This window comes from Pleurodeles waltl, chromosome 4_1, assembly GCF_031143425.1.
Source record: "Pleurodeles waltl isolate 20211129_DDA chromosome 4_1, aPleWal1.hap1.20221129, whole genome shotgun sequence".
NCBI lineage: Eukaryota > Metazoa > Chordata > Amphibia > Caudata > Salamandridae > Pleurodeles > Pleurodeles waltl.
The window spans coordinates 979,429,549-979,449,434 of NC_090442.1; the positions used below are offsets into that span (position 1 = coordinate 979,429,549).

Below are 19,886 nucleotides of genomic sequence, written 5' to 3' on the forward strand. Positions count from 1 at the left end.
GATTCTTCTGGCTCCATCAGAGGCTAACTGGTCTATGCACATCATTGTTGCTCGTTTTTTTCATATTACTGTTTTTGTGTGGTTTCCTGCAAGTGGGGTGTCCTGCTGTAAAAACTAGTCCTCAAATTGGGTAGAATGCAAGTAGCTAGGAAAGTGGGACAACAAACTCCCAACAATGTGACTGCCATGCACTGACAGCCAAGAGATCAGACCTACAGTTCCCACTGACTGGTACATATGGCATGGCCAAGTTGTCTTATCTACGACAAATATTGGTTCTTAAAAGCAAAAAGATAAGGCCACTTGAGTGGGAGGCGTTTCTGATGTTGGATGTGACGTTGCGTGACTTGCGAGTTACAAGTGATGCAAAGGATAGGGTGCATAAGGTACTACTGGAATTGAGAAAATAATGCTGGCAGAGGAGACAGGAACAAGTTAAGAAGGAGAATTGGAGGAAAGAACATCTAGAGGTTGTTGGAACATTCCCGTCTTTTCTTCTGACAGGTGCACAGTCACAGGAACAAGATGACGGAGAAGACCCATTAAAAGAACACATATTGATGGGTAGGATGGGGGACACCGGGGGTGACTAAAATAAGTAAAGACTTCCTGCGCAGTACAAGCACGAAACACACTGAGCTAGATTCAGCACAGCAGGAACAATGCCATTGTCTGGCATGATGCCTGGTAAATGACCAAGAAAAAAAAAAGTGCTTGAGACCGTTTTAAACATACCATGGTCTGACAGGAAGCAGAACACGCTGCCAACAAATTAGATGACAAATGAAAATAGCAATGGGCTACAGAGAGAATGTATGGAAAAGGGAGTGAAAATGCTGCTTCTCATAAATACAGTGTGGAAGCAGCATTTTACAGATGACTCTGGAGACTCAACAAGGGATCTAGAGGGCATCCCTGGGCTGATATGGGAAATATGCATTTATCCACAATACACAATGCACAATATCAGAATGCTAACGAAGGCTCTTGCAAATGCGAACACCACACCTGGGCAGAGGAAGGGAAGTCTCTCTCAGCCTGGACCCAGACAGTCTTCTCCACACAATTCCCCAGCAAGACAGAGAAAAAAGATCCTCAAGAAGGACACCCTTAAATGTTGTACCCCGCTGACAGACTTAATACAGGATAAGACGCCATGGGAGGATTTTGTGCAAACACATGACAAACAATACAAGGAAGAAATGCTATCTCTGGTGCATTCTCGGTTGATGGCAGAGGGCCCCCAGGTACATTAAGTTTATGTACAGCACACTAAGGACGTGACCACCACCCTACTACCAGCTTATGGGTGGTATACCTCAAAGCTTAGATTCACAGTGGGCGAACTGCAACCTTGGGAGGATGCCAAAGTAAAAGAGGCATTACAGTACACTGTAGATAAGCTGTGGCAGTGGAAAACACTGCTAGGCTCTATGAAAACATCAGAGGTAGCGAATGAGATCAGAGTTAGTGCATACCCAGTGATGAGGAAGCCAGTATTGACTATGCCCTTGCGAGAGATGCCTTCTGCACCATCAGGGGAAGGTTCAACCACCTCGACATACCTACATGTACCATGGACCAGAGCAGACCTTTTGTAATTTATTAAGGACTTTCCTAAACTACGAGAAGAGCCACACAAGTGGTATACAGAACTGAATAGGAGGGTGGCGATGGGTTGGCTGCTTTGGAAGGATCTGGACATATTATTCAGTATTATACTCCCAAGGACTTGTGGGAGGACTGTAAGAAAACAGCTAAATGGACAAAGGAGGAACCACTGGGAGAAAAATGGGGAGCACCTGGGGAAGAAGTGGAAGAGAGAACAAAGGAGGTGGTAAAATATTTAGAGGACAAGATCCCGGAAGACAAGGTAGATTGGTCAAAAATGATACACAGTAAGCAAGAGAAAGACGAGAGTGTAAATTCTTATTATGACTGCCTCTTGCAGGTCTATCAGCAGAGTAGTGGCATACGGAACCCGTTAGGGGATGCTAGGCCGGCTTTTGTTACAATCTTTGTATATGGCTTCAGGAAACCAATAAAAGACCCCCTGCAGACATCTTTTGTCTGTTAGCAGCAGGAACCCATTGAGAAGGTATTGGCAGCAGCCAAGTACTGCGCTGACTACGAAGTACATTTACAAGCCATTAAAGCAGAAAAGGTGAAGAGAAAAAAGGTCAAGTTGAGGAAGGCGCAAGAGACGTTTTACAGAGGAGAAGAGAACAAAGGTAGGGGAAGAGGTCAGGTAAGGGGACGAGGTCAAGGAACAAATAACAGGGCATCCTCCAGCCCACCCTCCCCCCCACCAGGGATGACTTGTTTACACTGTAATTGGTCAGGGCACTGGAAGGCAGACTAACAGTTACTGAATGACAGGTCAAGGGACACAAGACCACAGAGACAGTCCTCCCATCCACAAAATTCACCACCACCTTACACTGACGACATATTTGATACACCCATTAATACACAAGAACCTGAGACCCCGAGGACCACAAAGCCAATACAAACCCTCCATTACCACCATTATCAAAGGAAGGCAGAGAGCAGTGGCGGCTTAGGAATAACAAGACTGATGGCTACCCACCATAACCACGCCACCGCCAGAGACATTCTTCTAGGGGTGCCTCAGAGTGAAAGACTGCCTCATAGCTCCAGTGAAACCAGTGGCCCAGGATGGTTCATATGTGGAGGGGACAGTACTAAACAAAACTGTTCCCTTCTTGGTTGCTACTGGAGCAACAAGATCAATGCTGAAGGTGTCTGAGATGCCGGAGGCACCACTCTTGGGAATGCAGACAACAGCAGTTGGTATGATAGGGCAACCTGTTGATGAACATTTGACAAAACCCTTAAAATTTGTAGTAGGTCCCATCACTGTTGATCACCAATTTGTCCTCAGCAGGTACTGCCCCGTTAACTTGTTGAGAAGGGACCTGCTATGCAAGATGCAGTGCACCATCCACTGTTCACCTATGGTGTTTTTTTCTGGAGAACAGGGTGAATGGATTGATGTTACAGGCATTCATGAGATGTAGCCCACAAGGGAGGCAACAGTAAATACCACCAGAGCTACAGGACTCTGTAACAAGTGAGGTTTGGGCACAGTGGCCAAGTGGTGTGGGGCAGGTATAAGACTACCCCCCCCCCAGTACAAATAAAACTTATACCTAGGGCACCATTGCCACGAGTTCCACAATACAAGATTTCCAAGGAGGGAGAAAAAGGTATAGCACGGGTAATACAAGACCTCTTGCGACAGAGAGTGATAAGAGAAATACAATACAGCCCCTGCAATGCACCTATCCTTCCGGTGAAAAAGGCCTCCTGGAAACCGAATGAAGGCCCCTCTATATAGATTGACACAAGATCTCTGAGAATTAAATAAAACAGTGATCTCATTATTTCCAGTTGTCCACACCCTGCTACAATACTGTCCAGCATTCCATTGACGGCCACTGATTACACAGTTCTAGATCTGAGCTCTGCTTTTTTCTCTATCCCACTGCATCAAAATTCTCAGTACCTCTTCGCTTTCCAGTTTCATGGAAAAAGGTATACTTGGGAACGATTAGCTCAGGGGTATACAGACTGACCATCAATTTTCTCCAATATATTAAAAACGGACCTGGCTTCCCTACACCTACCTGGTGGATCTACTTTAATACAATACATTGATGACCTGCTATTGCCTCACCTTCCCGAACAGCCTGCATTCAGGACACAGAGGCATTGTTGTGTCAATTAGCAAGGAAGGGACACAAGGTTTCCCCTAAGAAGTTACAATTTTGCCTAACAACAGTGCAGTATTTGAGTCACAAACTGTCCCAGGGGGATACGGAAATTGCTACCTGACAGGATATCTGCAATAATATAATTTCTCTGACCACACACACAGAAGAATGTGGGGCTTTATTGGGAGTAGAAGCTACTGTATACACTGGCTACCAATATTTTACTTAATTGCATGTCCCTTGCAGACTTTAACTCACAAGGAGGTGCAAGATAAAGTATCCTGTACAGATCGGATTCTTCTTCATATGTGGGAAGTCAGCACACTTTTGACTACCTGCTGGACGGTATGGTAGCTGTTACCTCTCATTAGTGTTACCACGAATGGCCCACGTCTCCAATATGTCCTTGATGCAATACCTACCCAACTCAAGAGCTCACAGGAAAAGAACACCTAACTGGATTGATACTGCCCTGTCAATTGCTGGTGGCATGGTACCTCCAATAGGGATGGTATATTCAATATCTGAGATACAAAAGCTGACAGGGTTGATAGAGAAATTGGCAGATTCCACTGCAGCCACTCTAGGAAACATAAAGCAAGAGTTGACTGATATGAGGACTGTAGTAAATCAGAACCGTATTGCTCTACACATCATCCTGGTCACGGAGGGCAGGGTCTGTCAGGTGGTTCGCCAAACTTGCTGTGCCGATATACCAGACAAAAGTTGTAAGGTACACAAAGCCATAGGAAATATTAAGAGAGTCCAAAAAGAAGCTAAGAATGTACGCACCTCTACAGATATCTGCAGAATATGGGGAACGTTGCGACTGGGTGTCACAGCTGATAAAAGCACTGGTAATAGGGATAGTGTCATTGATTACCTTGTGTGTACTGATACTGACCTGCCCTACCTGCATGCAGATATTACTGCAAAGGTGATGCAACAAAATTGCTGTTCCCTCTCAATATCATCTTGAGAGGGACATCAACAAACAGGAAGACATGAAAAACTAGTTTCATTGAAAGAACTGATATAGTGTATCATTGAGTATGAGAGGGTGGAATGTGGAACTGCAATTACTCCCTATCAAGTATGGAATCCATTTTGTTGTGCTCGGCCCTTTGATACTCAATGATCACAAGGCCAATTATTGAAATTCACGACCTTGATGAACCATGTTTACTGTTTCTCATTTCATGCTCGGAATGTGTTATGATGCAAGGCTTGCCAAGAAACCAGAACTTGTGATGCATTATTGCAAGCTTGCTTGAGCAACAAATGTTAAGACATTTATTATCCTATGCACATACCGTTTATCAAATATGGAGTCCCCATTGTCATCATGTGAGGCACGTAGGCCATTATTTTGTGATTTCTTTATCTGGCATTCTTTGGACCTCGTGTATGGATGTTATGAAATCGTAACTGGAATTTTTAACCATAATGTTCGAGAAATGATCAGCTGTTGATGCCTAATTGGACAGTTCATCAAACACCCAGATAGACCTTTTGTGGTCTGCAGAATTAAGAGGTTCCATGAACATATACGATACCCACAGCAGAGCAAATTAGTCTCAAAACAAAGGTAAGACAATGTAGTACTTCAAGTTAATACACAAAACCATAGTTTTTCATTGCGAAAGTTGATATTTTATTTCACAAAAGAGCAGGCAGTAGACATGTACTTGGTCTCTGACAACTTTTTCAAGGCTGCAAAAGACACAAATATCATAAATATATTCTTGATAGAATACAATATAACCTAATGTGCAAATAAACACATAAGACCACTGGTACACAAGTGCGAATATCAGTACAAGCAGAGCTACCAGAAACTAGAAAGATAAAAAAAAGTCCAAAAAAGTTGTGTCAAAAATGAACCCAAACTTGTGAACCCAGAGAGAGAGCTGCGTCAAAACAAAAGACCCCTGTGATGTTTAAAAAGTCACAGTAAACTAAGTTACCTATGAAACGCTGTATTGTGACCATTGTCACTGAGGACAAAGTAATAAATACGCAAAGTACATAGCAAGTCTGAAGCCAATGAAAATGCCTCTCAGATGTTGAGTATTGGTATAATCAGCATACCTGGTAAAAACAGAAAAGCGAATATTATTGATTGCCAACTGTCCACCACAATGAAAGGCATATGGAGGTAGTGGTAATCATATATATAGTAGAACTTCCTTAAAGAAAAGTATAGTACTGCTGAATCTAAAAGTAAAAATAAAAATAAATGTAAGAAGAGGCTGAGAAAGTTTGGGAAAACAACAATAGTCAAAATTAAAATAGCAAACAAAAGCAGGATTCAATTTTGTGACCATATAATAAGGAGACAAAAAAAGATATGCAAAACAGTACATCGTCCTGGTAAATCAAACTACGCAGCTCCAATATGAAGGTAAAGAGTACGTATGGAGGGACCTTTATAAATCCCCCATAAATCTGGTGGCAGGAATAAAACATTGTGAAATACTATTGCTCTGCTCTGGGTATCATATATGTTTATGGAGCTGTGGGATTTGTTCTCACAAGTTATGACACTAATTAGGTAGCATACTTTCTTTACCTGTTGAGCAGAGTATCCATTCTTGCCTAAACATTATTTACCTACGGGAAGTGCGGTATTTGCTTTACCACTGTTACGTCCATGTATTAGCTGAGAAGTAAAAGGTTGTACAGGAGTTCCACAATTTGGACTCTTCGACTTGGCCTCTCAAGTCAACTGTCCCAGTGCCACATTAATACATTTTCTCTTCTCTACCATAGGGGTGACCTACGTGCATTCAAAAGTAAGGTTTGGGCCAGCAAAAAGCTTATTTTACCAACATGTCATCATGTCAGCTTAAAAACTGCACACTGGCTGCAATGGCAGACCTAAGACATGTTTAAAATGGTACTTAAGTGGGTGGCACAATCAGTACTACAGACCTACATGTAGCATTTAATGAACAGGCCCTGGGCACAAGCAGTGCCACTTTACTAGGGACTTACGAGTAAATTAAATATTTAAATTGGGTATAAGCCAATTCTACCATGTTTTAAGGAAACAGCAATAGGCACTTTGGCACTGGTTAGCAGTGGTAAAGTGCTTAGAGTCCTTGCGGAATCAAAAACAAAGTTAGCAAAACAGGAGATTTGTAGGCAGAAAAGTTAGGGGGAAACAATGCCAAGAATGCCATTTCTTACAAACTCCTTCTCATACAGTGCATCAAACAGCAGTATTTGGAACTTCGTACAATGAGCCAAATCAAGAAATCCCTCTGCACTAAAACAGGATACTTGCATTGTTAAAGCCTGTCTGCCCTTAATGTCATAAACCAATACCACAAAAGAAAATGGCGCACTGACAAGACTCCCACCAACCACGAAGCCTTCAAAAAGCCATAAACACCCACCACCAACTCATCAGGTCCACTAAGAGGAACGCCTTCCAGGAACGCATCAACACCAACGCACACAACAGCATAGAGCTCTTCACGATCATCAGCGAACTGACCAATCCAGGAGGGAAATCCACAGACATCCCCCCCTCTTCAAGAACTCTGCAACAACCTCTCCACCTACTTCCACCGCAAAATATCAGACATCTATGACAGCTTCCAGGCTCAGGACCACCCCAGGAATGCCACAGTCATAACCACCACTGAAGCTTCTCCAAACCCAGCCACCTACTCTGTTGGTCCAACATCTCTGATAAAGAAACCCTCAACATCATGAACACCATCCACTCCGGCTTGCATGACTTGTAGTGGCCTGCTGCCCTCAGAAGAACTCCGGGCCCTACCGACCACGCCTGCAACTTCGGCTTCATCCTTGACTCAGCACTCTCAATGAACCGCCAAGTCAGGGCAGTCTCCTCCGCCTGCTTCCACGTCATGTGTATGCTCTGGAAGATCTTCAAATGGATCCCAACTGAATCCAGAAGAACAGTCACCCAGGTCCTCGTCACCATCCGCCTAGATTACTTCAATGCACTCTGTTCCGGAACCACCGCCAAGGTACGAAAAAGACTGTAACGCATCCAGAACGCTTCCGCCCCTCTCATCAAGAACTCCCCCAGACACAGACACACCTCCACCCTACTGAGAGACCTGCACTGGCTTCCAATAGACAAGAGAATAACATTCAAGCTTCTCACGCACACCTACAAAGCCCTCCACAACACCAGACCAGAATACCTTAACCGCAGGCTCCACTTCTACACACCCACCAGACAGCTCCGCTCCGCCAACCTCACCCTCGCCGCCATCCCATGTATCCAAACGACTACATCCGGAGGAAGATTCTTCTCACACCACGCCTCCAAGACCTGGAACTCCCTCCCCATCCACCTCAGAAGATCCCCCATTCTATCGCAATTCAGAAAAGTCCTCAAAACCTGGCCCTTCGACTGACCCCCACCTGATCAACAACAACTGTTCCCTTGCCGCCCCTCAGCGCCTTGAGACCCTAGAAGGTGACTAGTCATGCTCTACAAATCCACAGATTGATTGATTGACGATGAGAAATAAGTTTACCATGCAACCTTTTCGAGTTTAAGGAAAACAGACTAATAAATGGAGGCACTTTTTGAGAATGGTATTTGTCTAGCCATTGACTGAAAACACTAAACCTGATGGCGTAGGCTTCACACTGAAGCCAGTGGCTTTACTTCAGCAGCATGATACACAATTGTTGACAGTTCAAGCCACTTAGTGGTCAATACTGTTTTGGAAGGGGTGCTTCTAACTCCCTGATTCTCAAACCTGGTCACTTTTGTTATGGATTCCTTTTTTGGCATTGAGCACTACCAAATGTTGAGGGGTGGCCTGAATGGAAGAGCTGCCTCAAACAATAAAGTTAGGACTGGTGCACCAAGTTCTATTCACTAGTGATCTAGCTCCTCCTTTCTACAAATTCAGCATCCTATGAAATGAATTGCCCACTTTGTATGACCTAGCTAATGTAAGCACCTCCAGAATGGAGGGATGGGGAAGGGAACTGTCAAGAGTGACACAAGCCTACTGGCAGGCAGCATTTTTGAATAGGCAAAAAGCCACATACTACAGCACTGTAAGGGATACATAGATCAATGCAAACCGTTTTGAATTTACTGTATATGGAAGTGTAGTCCTGTATCTTTTTTCAGAGACAGTGTGCTAAAATCAAGACTTTAAATAGCAAGATCAACTAGCAAAACCATTCCAGTACGGTGATTATGTGTGCCAACCAACCACCCAAATTCCATTCCTATTACTGAGAAGCACAACGGTGGCGTCTGTTACTGCTTTTATAAAACAGTGATTGCGCTTGTGAGGTGTAAAGTCTTATTCTGCAACGAATGGGCTTCTGTACAATGCTATAATCACTTCCCCAATAACCTTGTGCTTCACGTGCAGTGAGAATACCAGTTAAACAAGCTTGCCTCCTGAGCTATGGCTGGGGAAGAGGGAGTTGGTTGGAAATAAATCAGAAGTGGCCATGTTACGAAAGAGCAGCACAGACATTTTTAATAGTGGAAAACAGGCGTCCACTGAACATTGGAAGGTGAAACAGCCAATGCACTTATCAAAGTAAAAGGTGTGCCTGGATAAGTGTAAAGCACTACACATATGTATTATTGAAAAGAATGGCATGTGCATTGGACATAACGGGTGCTAACTCATCTGCCAGGACATACAGAAAATATATACATACTAGACACCATCACATAAGGTGGTGTATATTTTGAAAACATTGAAACAAAATGTGTGTATCAGGTGTCATGTAACCAGGTGTAAATCGTGCAGAAAGAAAGGACACTATAGAAAAGAGCACCTGCTGTTCACTTGTGAGCCATAATACTCTACACTTGGGGCATACTTCCTGTACATACTGGATTAGAATATGTACATACTTTCTTTGTCATCATGATAGGAGACAATCTTACGGAAAAGGGATCCGAACTTCCACTATAATCTTCGTAAGCTTTTTCACAAAGGTGATTACTAATATAAAGATAGTCACCAATGTCAGATTCCAAGACAGCCAATCTAACAGGTACTAATAGTTCACGTGATAGTGTCAAACACATGCTTTGGAGATTGCCAATCACTTCACTGGGACAAACATTGCCTATGAAAGAAGCAGCGTTTATTGAACCTGTGATTACAACACGCAATTGCATAACCAAGGGATCACCACCAGCCACATATCCGAGGTTACATAAAGGAATGCTGTAAATGATGCCACTCCTTGCGTGATTAAGAGGAAATGGCTGCTAAAACGTGTGACAAGCCAGTAAATAATTATTACGCCGATCCCTGATTCTTGTGCTGGGCTGGTCGGGAAACAGGGTTACTTTAGGGGATGACGTTTGTCAAGAGTGAGGATTTGTTTACGGAGTTAAATTAAGCACAAGAAATAACACCAACGTGGCCTCTGGTGTTTTGATAAAAGAACTAGTCAAACGTTTACACGTTTTTAGCTAAAATCTTTTTCTTTTTGTACTTTATTCTTCTGCTCTGCAACTAGGCTAACGCTCGACATAGCCGTAGACTTGAATACATATTCCCTCTAATACCTGATACATGTGTTCCCACCAGCTCAACTCCACCTTCTGGCAGTACTGACCATTCTGCAGCGCTGGCCTTCTTGGGATCCTGGCCCTGATCTGACAGAGGCATGCCTTCCCTACAATCTTACACACACGCCAGTGGTCTCTCAGAATTATCAGCCAATCCTTAATGCTCTTACTTTCGCTACTCCTTCTTTGTTCAGTAGCGCCCTCGGCTTCGCCTTTCGGGGCATATGTTGTTGCAAAACACACAACACTTAAACAGGTTCTCTCTTCATCGATAAGATATAAACTGCTTTGATTTGAATAAAGGCAATAACCACCGAAAGGAAATCCCCTGCACCCTGGCAGGTTAGGGAGCACAGCCATGTGAGAGATTTGTCATGGGTTCCTATCAATAGAACAGTGATTCATGGTCTCGGTTACAAAACAGATCATGAAAGGCACACTGACATGCCAGATTATTTTGACTTGCTTCCTTCTGCATCCACTCCTGAGTTTTAATTGCAAAAAGTAAACAACCAACAGCATCTACCTCTCAAAATCTAACCTCTACTTTAGATCCTTATGCAACACTGAGATAATAAGGTTAGAGATAAGTAACACCTGTTAGACAAATACTTCGAAGAGGCAGGAATGATGTAAAACATAAAAACTCTAGCAGTATATGTGTCCATCTACGGCGTATCTCTAGACCTCAGCATCAAAATCATGAGCGTCAAATTAAATAATTCTAAATATCTAACAGTAGGCAGTGAAATAAAAAAACTACAGCTGAATAGGTTTACATCTTATTTGCCTTCTGAGAAGATATCCGTGATCAAAACTTGTCACAGGAGAGCAAGCAAAACCAGCCAATTCCCCCAATACTGTGTACTTTGACCTCATATCTACATGGACTTTTTAATTATCTTGTACAGAGATCGTGTCCTATGTTATGATGTAATAACAATATTTTGTGTCAAAATGATCATTACTGTTAATTTAACATCCTTTTGCGATTTCTTTTTATCAAGTTTTTTGAATGTGCATTTCTGCAGGTCTGCACAAATTATATTATTTGAGCCTATGGCTGATGCTTCTGCCAAAATCTTACTGCGTTATGCATTATTCACTCAAAGGTATAAGGGTTCACATGCAGAGAGCAAGAGAGTTATTATTGGATGTTTCTGGTAATATTATGTCTTCATGAAACCTTCCAGCGTATGATTTGTGAGCTGTACTCAGGTTAACAAAACAGTCCCTTAGATCTAAATGTTTTGGGTATTTATTATTCCAATTGTCAGTCAACATATGTTTCGACCAATGGCTTGCAGAGCTATGGCTTTTTCAAGGCTAGGATATTATTCAGGCTCCATAAGGAACTTGGTGTTATTTGAAAAGCAGGAAGTGGGAAACCTTCATAATCTAGTAGAAGTAGAGTCCAAAATTACAAATTTAAATTATAGACATAAAAAGACAATTCCGAGGTCCCATACATTATGTGGTGGAGAATACTTTAAATCAGAATAGGAGTTAAAAGGAGCTCCTTTGTAATCCTGTTGGTACCGGTAGCTTCACAAAATAAGGCTGTGCACTCTCAGAGCAATTGTAAGATTTGGTTAAACAGTCTTTTTTGGACAAGTAGGTCTGGGTGTGACCAGCACATCTCAAGCATATTCACATGAACCTTTAATGTAACCACACTTATTTACAAAGAATGAGACCTGTATCCTTAAACATACTAGGCAAACAAACCTCTCTGCTGCTCCAGTCTGTTAGGTGTTATTAACACATATTTAAAAGGAAATTCTTAATAGTCCACATTTTATTAAGAAAAACGTGGTCACAGGCAGCGGCTTAGATAATTGTCTCTAGTGTAGGCCACAGCATTTAAGTGTTGCTTGTGTTCTGACTGAAATGGGTTATCAGTTTGAACCGGACTGATAACAAATAGGCCAGGGCAATGCGGGGTTCAAGAAAGATTTGTATGTGGTTAGTACATACGAGCTTAAAAAATATAGAAAGTAGTGCGCCGGGAGTAATTACCAGTGGTTCAGATTAGTTCAATCATTTTCTATCCATCACTTTGGTTTTTCTCAATCTCATGTAATTGCTGTTGGAGGGCACACAGTCGGCAGCCGTTAGTCAGATACTAATTTCCTCGCCTTTTATGGTATATATACTGAAAGAGTAGTCTTACAGTTGATCAGATTAGTTCTGAGACATACCAGGGTCACCAGAAAAATTTAGGCATCTGTGGCCTCTACACAAGGAATTACCAGTATTAAAGCCTGCTGCATAGAGCTTTCAATCTTAGTTATCGGCCCACTGATATGGGCTTGATATGAGAAGTCATAATGAAAAGTGGGCAAATAACCGCTGTTAGTGCCCAGCAATATATGGCTAATAAGGCTATTGATACATCTCTCTCATGCCATCCAACACAGGCAACTAAACCTGGCTACTACCTCTGTCTGCGTCATCTCCCAGCCGCTGAACGCAGAAAGTAAATAACAGTTGTCAGATACAGACATTTTAGCATCTCGATTGGCTAAACCAATATCATCATTCGAAAGAGGAGGCGAACATGCTTTTTTTAAAGGCGTGGGTAGGTTTTGATCAACATAAATACGACAATCCACCCTTCACACTACTTTCCCGCAAACTTGCTATTGTAATTATAAAATTTGAAACGTAATTATTATCGTTATTATCACCTAGGAGCCTCCACTACTGAAGCATTTTCTTGTTTACCCGCCCAGACTGACACAGAATACGTACAGAGATACAGGTCAACGAACAACAGATGCTATTCTGCCAAATAAAAATATATACTGAATCCATACTAAGTGAAAAGGCTGAAATGAAGTGTGTAACGCGAAGCCCGATTCCTTCCAAACGTGAATAATGGTGTATACGAAACACATATCTTAAGTGCCAATCACGACAGCTTTTCCTTCTCTGGCTAGACCCCAATTAAAACACGTAGAAAGTCACTGCGCTATAGGAGGATTTTTATGAATATGTTCGGCTCTAGAGACAAAAACTAAAAAAAGGATTAAGCAACGCTCAGAAAAATACACTGTGTACCCATTGAGGACAAGATGGGGTACCAGAAGCTGTCTTGACAGCGCCTCCAACGTACACAGCAGTCAGTTGTCGATGGCAGCACATCTGCTCCGATCACTCAAGCACAACAGGTGTAGAGAGAGGAAGGGAGAGAACTTAAAAACTGCAGACCTGTTCATGCTCCTATCCACGATGAAATCGAAGACAGGCTCATATTATTAGCAGTCTCAGAGCGTCTAACCACAATGCTGTTATTTAGCTATAACATAGCGCACGAAATGAAACCAGTTCAGCATCGCAGCACTTTCGATAGTTTGGGCTCTAGGGAAGGGACAGCAGGAGGACTGAAAATAGACAATCCTCATTAGTAATAGTTAGTGGGTTTCTAAGTACTGTGTTAAGGTTTTGGGCATCTATATAGCCAACAATCTACCGTTAGTACAATAGGCTTTCGTTGGTCCAGGTGCCGCAGAAAGGGCATCAAGCTGAATGAGGCATGGTGACTGCTCACACCCCACCTACTCCTCACCCCGCAATAAACGATCCATTTTATGGAGTATTCGTTATCTAGAGCTTGCTGACTCTTGGAGTGAATAATCTGCGTCTTCGGTTGTGCTGATAAATAAGGGTTTCCACATCAGAACCGATCTCCAAAAACAAATGCCGAGCATTCTGTTTCAAGGAATGTAATCATGTCTGAATGAACAAACCCCCACCTCAGAGGATCTGTAGGGCCCTGGGGGTCAACTGCTCTGTCAAGGAACTAATGCTCCCCCAAGAAGATTCCAGTGCAACTCGTGCCTCAAACGATGTGCACTATCGTCTGCAAAGCAGGAAGCAGTCCTGCACGTTGAATCCTATGCTACACAAGTGAGTGCAATGTCGTTGGAGACAGTGAGCCTGGCTGAGTGACTACTGCCCTGTACGAGGGGCTGAAATCCTTTCTCGTTTTCTGTAATCACGCCCTAGTGTTTATTGTTCAAACAAGTCGCAGCTAAAAATGCTTTTGAGTACCAGGAGCAAGGAACCCTTAGCTGGCTGGAGAGAAGGCACATAGATATGCACTGCACAGTAAACAAAATATATAGAGCCAGTCGGGCAGCATGCACGTTCAAAACTTCGAAAACATGGTACGATAAGAATATGATTTTTTGACTTTCGTGAACATATGGCTCTGTTTCTGGCCTCACTTGGATGAGTGCGGAGAGACTTGAATCCAGCCTCACTGACTACAATCCTACTCCACAGTCAGTCATCGACTCTGCTTGTGCGCCTGCAATACTACCAGAATGGCATTAGTTTTGTCACAGTAACAGAACTCTGCCAAGTGTGACTACACTCTTGTTACTGAGTGTAATTCAGGGGATGGAGTTCTGTCAGAGTGACAGTAGTCGTGCATTAATCCTGAGTTAATAACTGAATTCCAGAGCTACCGCAGTCTATCTTGTTAAAGTGAAAACATACCCGCTTCAGTGCCTGAAGTTCTAGTTTAGTACAGAAAACTGAGCGAATGCAATTTTGTCTGTGACACAAACCCCTCATAGTGACTATAATTTTGCTTGACTGCAATCATGTCAGTGTCAGCAAACCTGCCTTAGTGTGTACAATACATCATTGGTGACTGCAACCGCGCCTTAGTTACTGCGTTCTTATGTTAGAAACCGCTATCTTACACCAGTGCCTACTATCCTTCGTTAAACACAAAAGTAACAGCACCGGTGCCTGTCTGAGTTTAATAGTGTCCGACAATGGCTGAAACGGTACTTGAGGACCAATGGTCACCACTTCGCAGAGCAGATACACATTCCCTGACAGCCCTGAGTGCCTCCCCATGCCCATTCTGGACACTCACCTGCAGGAAACGGTCAGCTCCACTTTGGTGGCTGGTATACTAGCGCTGAAGGGGCTAAAGTCTCCACTGGGCGCCGGGACCCTGAATCCATAGTCCATCATGTCCAGGGCGGGCTTGTCCGATCCGTACATGGGGGCGGCCGGGGAAGCCGCGCGGCTGCAGGGGCAGTGGGAGCCTGTGCTGAGCCAGGCGCAGCCCGTGCAGCTGCTGTCAGCCGGGGGCGGGGCGGCACGCGCTCCTGCCTCTCAGTGGAGCTGCTTCCGCCGTGCAGGGCGGCGCGAGCCCGGAGACCTGAACTCAGCTGCTGCGCCCACTGCACTTCGAAACAGTGGCAGCTGCCGCGCGAGGTTGCTTCAAAACACAAACAGCTGCTGTGCGACGTCACTTCAAAACTGCCTCGTGACGACACAACTGCCGCGAGTTGTAATTCCAAAAAAGCTGTCGTGTGGCGTCACTTCATAACTCTTAACTGCTTCCTGGCGCACGACTTTGCTACGTGAAGAAAACCAAGAAACTCTTTCTGGAGCCCTCATCAGTTCGCAGGGCGGGCTCTAATTACAACACCGCTGGCCAGTTGCGGAGAGCAACACTGAGGAAGACCCCCTCCGCTGGAAATGTGAGGACAGCCCTCGAGCTGCTCACAGGCTGCAGAGCGAGGTTTATTTAATCAGTCACGAGCTGCGCGAATCAACTGGCTGTGAAACTGGCTCTGCATTCTGTTTATTTAGGAAACTTGTAACGCACCCTCTGGTATAATGTAGAGGAAGTTGCTTTGAAGAGTACAGGACGTCCTGGGGAGGCGGTTGGCTAAAGGTTTGTAGTCAGCAGCGAAAGGAAAGAGAAAACAACCGGTTGAAATCAATGCAGACAAAAGGAGGAAGGCGACGTTGTAACTGTGTAGTTCTGTGCACCAGCCTAGCATTACTACCCCTAGCAATTTTGATGATTACTTGAAATTTACAACGACACAATGCATGCAACATAATAAATGACAGTGACACTCTTCCTGGATATAATATGTCAGAAGTTTATTGATTAGCTTGAGTTCGCAGCAAATGTGTGATACCATGGAATGTTGGTGAGTGACTGGAGGAGCATGACAGTTAAACAGAGTGGCCTGAGCAGAAAGGATGCTGCTCCTGGTGGAGTTTACTTATTAAGTTACTAGTAACTATTGGCACATCTGACCTTAATAATTGAACTTACAAGGGGACGTGAATAGGTGGATGAACATTTTGACTGTGCTTAAGATGTTCCCACCATATATCCAGTACATGCAGATCAATAATCAATGACAATCAATAACATTAGTAATCAATGAGAGTCAGTAATTGTCATACACCATGACCTTGCAGTCATGAATAACCACACCTTGGTGAAAAAGTTAGAATATTTATTTCCCTATATTAAGGATGCTAATGTCACGTAGGTTAATCTCAAAATCAATTGGTAAACATACAGAAACAACACTGGGTGACTGAAACGACGAAAGAATCGTAATCTAATCAAAGCTTCAGCTACTACACATTCTAAAGTTACAGTGCAAATTAATAACAAGAAAAACTGCGCAAACTATATCACATACATTTAGATTCAGCAAAGAAAAGACATCAGATGTTACTCCATGTATCACACTTCATTAGCACGAACACCAACTAACACCATATTAGAATAGCATGTTTGGGCTTCATGCAAAACAATTTAGTCAACACAAATTTAGAAAAACATCTAAGTATGTAAAAATAGTGGTTGGTACCTAGAAACAAAAGCATATAGACATAGCAAACAACGTCATAGTCAATATACCTATCCTCAGTTTGGATCAGCAAGCTATGACATTCTTCGTCATCAGGACATCAGTCTGGTCAGCAAGGAATCAGGAAACAGCGTCAAAGTTCAGAAAAGGCAGTCTTTAAACAGTACACTTAAGCACGTCTCTTCTCAAGGCGGAAAATGGGCAAATGCGTCTAAATTCTCAAAAAGAATGGGGAGAATGGCTTCTCGCCTCTCGGTGCAGTTCGGCTAAGTTAGATTTCCTAAAACTACTTCCCAAGTCCCTATTGGTCAAGGGATCGCATGTTCACACTTTGTCCAATAAAACTAAAACTTAAAATCTAAAGTTCTTCTACTACATGGTTCACATGTCGATAATTGGCTCCTTTCGTACTGTTCTCATTCATCCGGCTCGTCAGGTAACAATATTGTTGCAGCTTATACTCCAGTCAGTGCCTTCATTTTATTCTCCTGAGAAAGTCAGTCTTACACACATTACATTAAACAATGTTGCATTAGCTAGTACAGCATCTTCTAGCAAGTGGTTCTCATGAGAAAGACTTTTAGCTACGAGCACATTAGGCCAGCACAGTGGAAAATCACAATTTAGTACCTTAAACAGCCATTTTATTAAACACCTAAGAAATATAGCTTGACATGAGGCCGTGCAACTAGGCCAAGACCTCCACTAAGTTTAGGCTTTCAATTAGTAAACCTAATACATAATGCATAACCCTCAATATGACATATTACTACATTAATCAAACATATGCTCAACATTTCATAATAATAAGTCATTAATAAATACACTTCTTGTACATTGACGGCCACTCACGTGGTCACACTTTTCAAATGCATGCATTATTTTTCTCTAAGTTATCACATTTTCTACGCAAATTCAATACTCGCGATACATGAATATTCATTTGTAATTTCTTTAAATCGTCTAAATTAACAATCCCTCCTCTGATTACTAAATGTGTCATCACACTAAACCCTCATTCACAAATTTTTCGCTTCAGCTAAAATTCTGTCATTTCTACCCCTTCAAATACTTGTTCCCTCTTTGAATTTTCCCTAAGCAATTTTTCCCTTTTCTTTTCTTCCCTCCTCTGATAATTTTTCAGTTTTTTCAATTTGCTCCTTTTACACAACTTGCATATTCCCATATTCCAATTAAGCAAATCACAATAATCAATATCCTTTGTATTATTTTCAATAATATTCATTTCCCAATGTTGCCGAGCCAATTTCCCACTGAAGCAAACCCTTAGCCAACTTTCTCCCAAACACCTGGTTCCTTCAATTCTTTCAAATCAGCACTTTCATTAGTTAGATTAGTAAGTAAGCTTCTAATTTCTTTACTATTGTCAGGAATGAACGAACAGCAATGCCTAGAATTAAGCATTTTGCAAACTCTGCTATCCTTTGCTGAAAGAATATCTAACGCAGTGCGGTTCTGAAGAATCATAGCTCTTTCAGCAGCTAATTCAGTAACTATCAGGATCATGGTTCCTGAAAAAGTTGTCAGCATGTTATCCACAATAGTAGACAACTTTCAAATCTTTATCAAATTCAGAACAACTCCTACTGAAGGAATAACTGATCCAAATATATCTCCCACTATACCAGAAGGAGAATCTCTCCTCTCTCTAATATGATGTAATTCAGTCACTTTTGGAAATTTCTTTTAAGTCATCAAGTTGAAAAATCTTTGGGGAACCTATCCCCAAATAACATGTGCTATACCATCCTCTTGGAAGACGATAATAAGAATTAGGCCCACAGATGTAATATATGCCAGGTATCGCTGGATCCTGTCCATTCAACATAAATGTCCATTTACTCTGAAACACAAACATGTCTACATTCACTCATTCCCACAAAGTGTCAGTGCAAGATATAGGCCTGTATACCCAAAGCTTCCCTACGTGTTGTGCATCTAAAGCTAATTTCCCTTGTGTTTTTGTTGCACTACAAGCATAATTATTTGTGTAAGTCCTTTTCTCTAAACCTTTTTCTAACTTCTCCTTCTATGCCTTTCTCCTGTCATCTGTGTGATCTAAGAAGCTCGTTTCTAAAGGTGTAAGCAAGCATGTCAGGTTATTTCTGTGCGCATAAGCTGCCCCAAAAGTTAATGTAGGCTCAAAGAAACCTCTAACTAATACTATATCATTATCCTTAGCTACTCTACTCAAATACCTAATTATGGGGACATACAAAAACACCACATCATGGTTGGAATAGAAGTACTAAATGTACTCTTGGTTATAGAATCTTGTTAGTAACAGACTACAAGTTATCCCATAAGTAAGAGGAAGACTATGATAAGTAACTCCTTCTTTAACTGATGAAGGAATCTGCGTACACACAAAACAATTCTTCGCATCCATCGTCTCAACATACTCACTCACCCAACGATAGAAGACATGAGAAGAAAGTTCCCCTTGGGATTACTACCTACGTGCAGATACTTTTCATCTAACCTAAACTTCTCTATTGCTGTTAATGCAGTAGTTGTCTCTAAAGCTGAAGTATGGTTGGCTTTACTCTTGCCAAGAACAGTCATACCCACAAACGATATCACAAATAATATCACACACACAATGGCCAAACCAATACTCATATATTTACAACTCCTGTTCTCCCTAGCCTGCTGGCTAACGTTACTCATGATCTGTAAAGAATCAGAAAGCAGAAGAGAAAAAATTAGAAATTATGCATCAAAAATCAAAAACAAAAATCTTGTTTCAGCAGTTATTTACAGCTTTCAGACTCTCTTCCAAGATCATTTGTTAAAAATCGGCTTAGCAGCTTGTCAAAATCAGGTTTTCAAAAGGTCAAATCAGGTTATCAAAGTCTTTTCTGGTTACTTTCAACAGTGTCTTTTCTCTCTGCACTTTTTCCCAAGTTGTTTCTACAGTTCTGTTCA

At 42.3% G+C, this 19,886-nt stretch overlaps 1 protein-coding gene across 1 annotated transcript in view; it reads right to left on the reverse strand.

Moving 5' to 3' along the window:
• Window positions 1-15,738, reverse strand: part of CPNE8 (copine 8) — a 934,223-nt gene extending 918,485 nt beyond the window's left edge. The window contains exon 1 of the mRNA XM_069229743.1: window positions 15,182-15,738. Within this exon, the coding sequence (XP_069085844.1) occupies window positions 15,182-15,312 (131 nt within the window). The 5' untranslated portion in view covers window positions 15,313-15,738. The remainder of the gene's footprint in view (window positions 1-15,181) is intronic.
• Window positions 15,739-19,886: the final 4,148 nt, after the last annotated feature.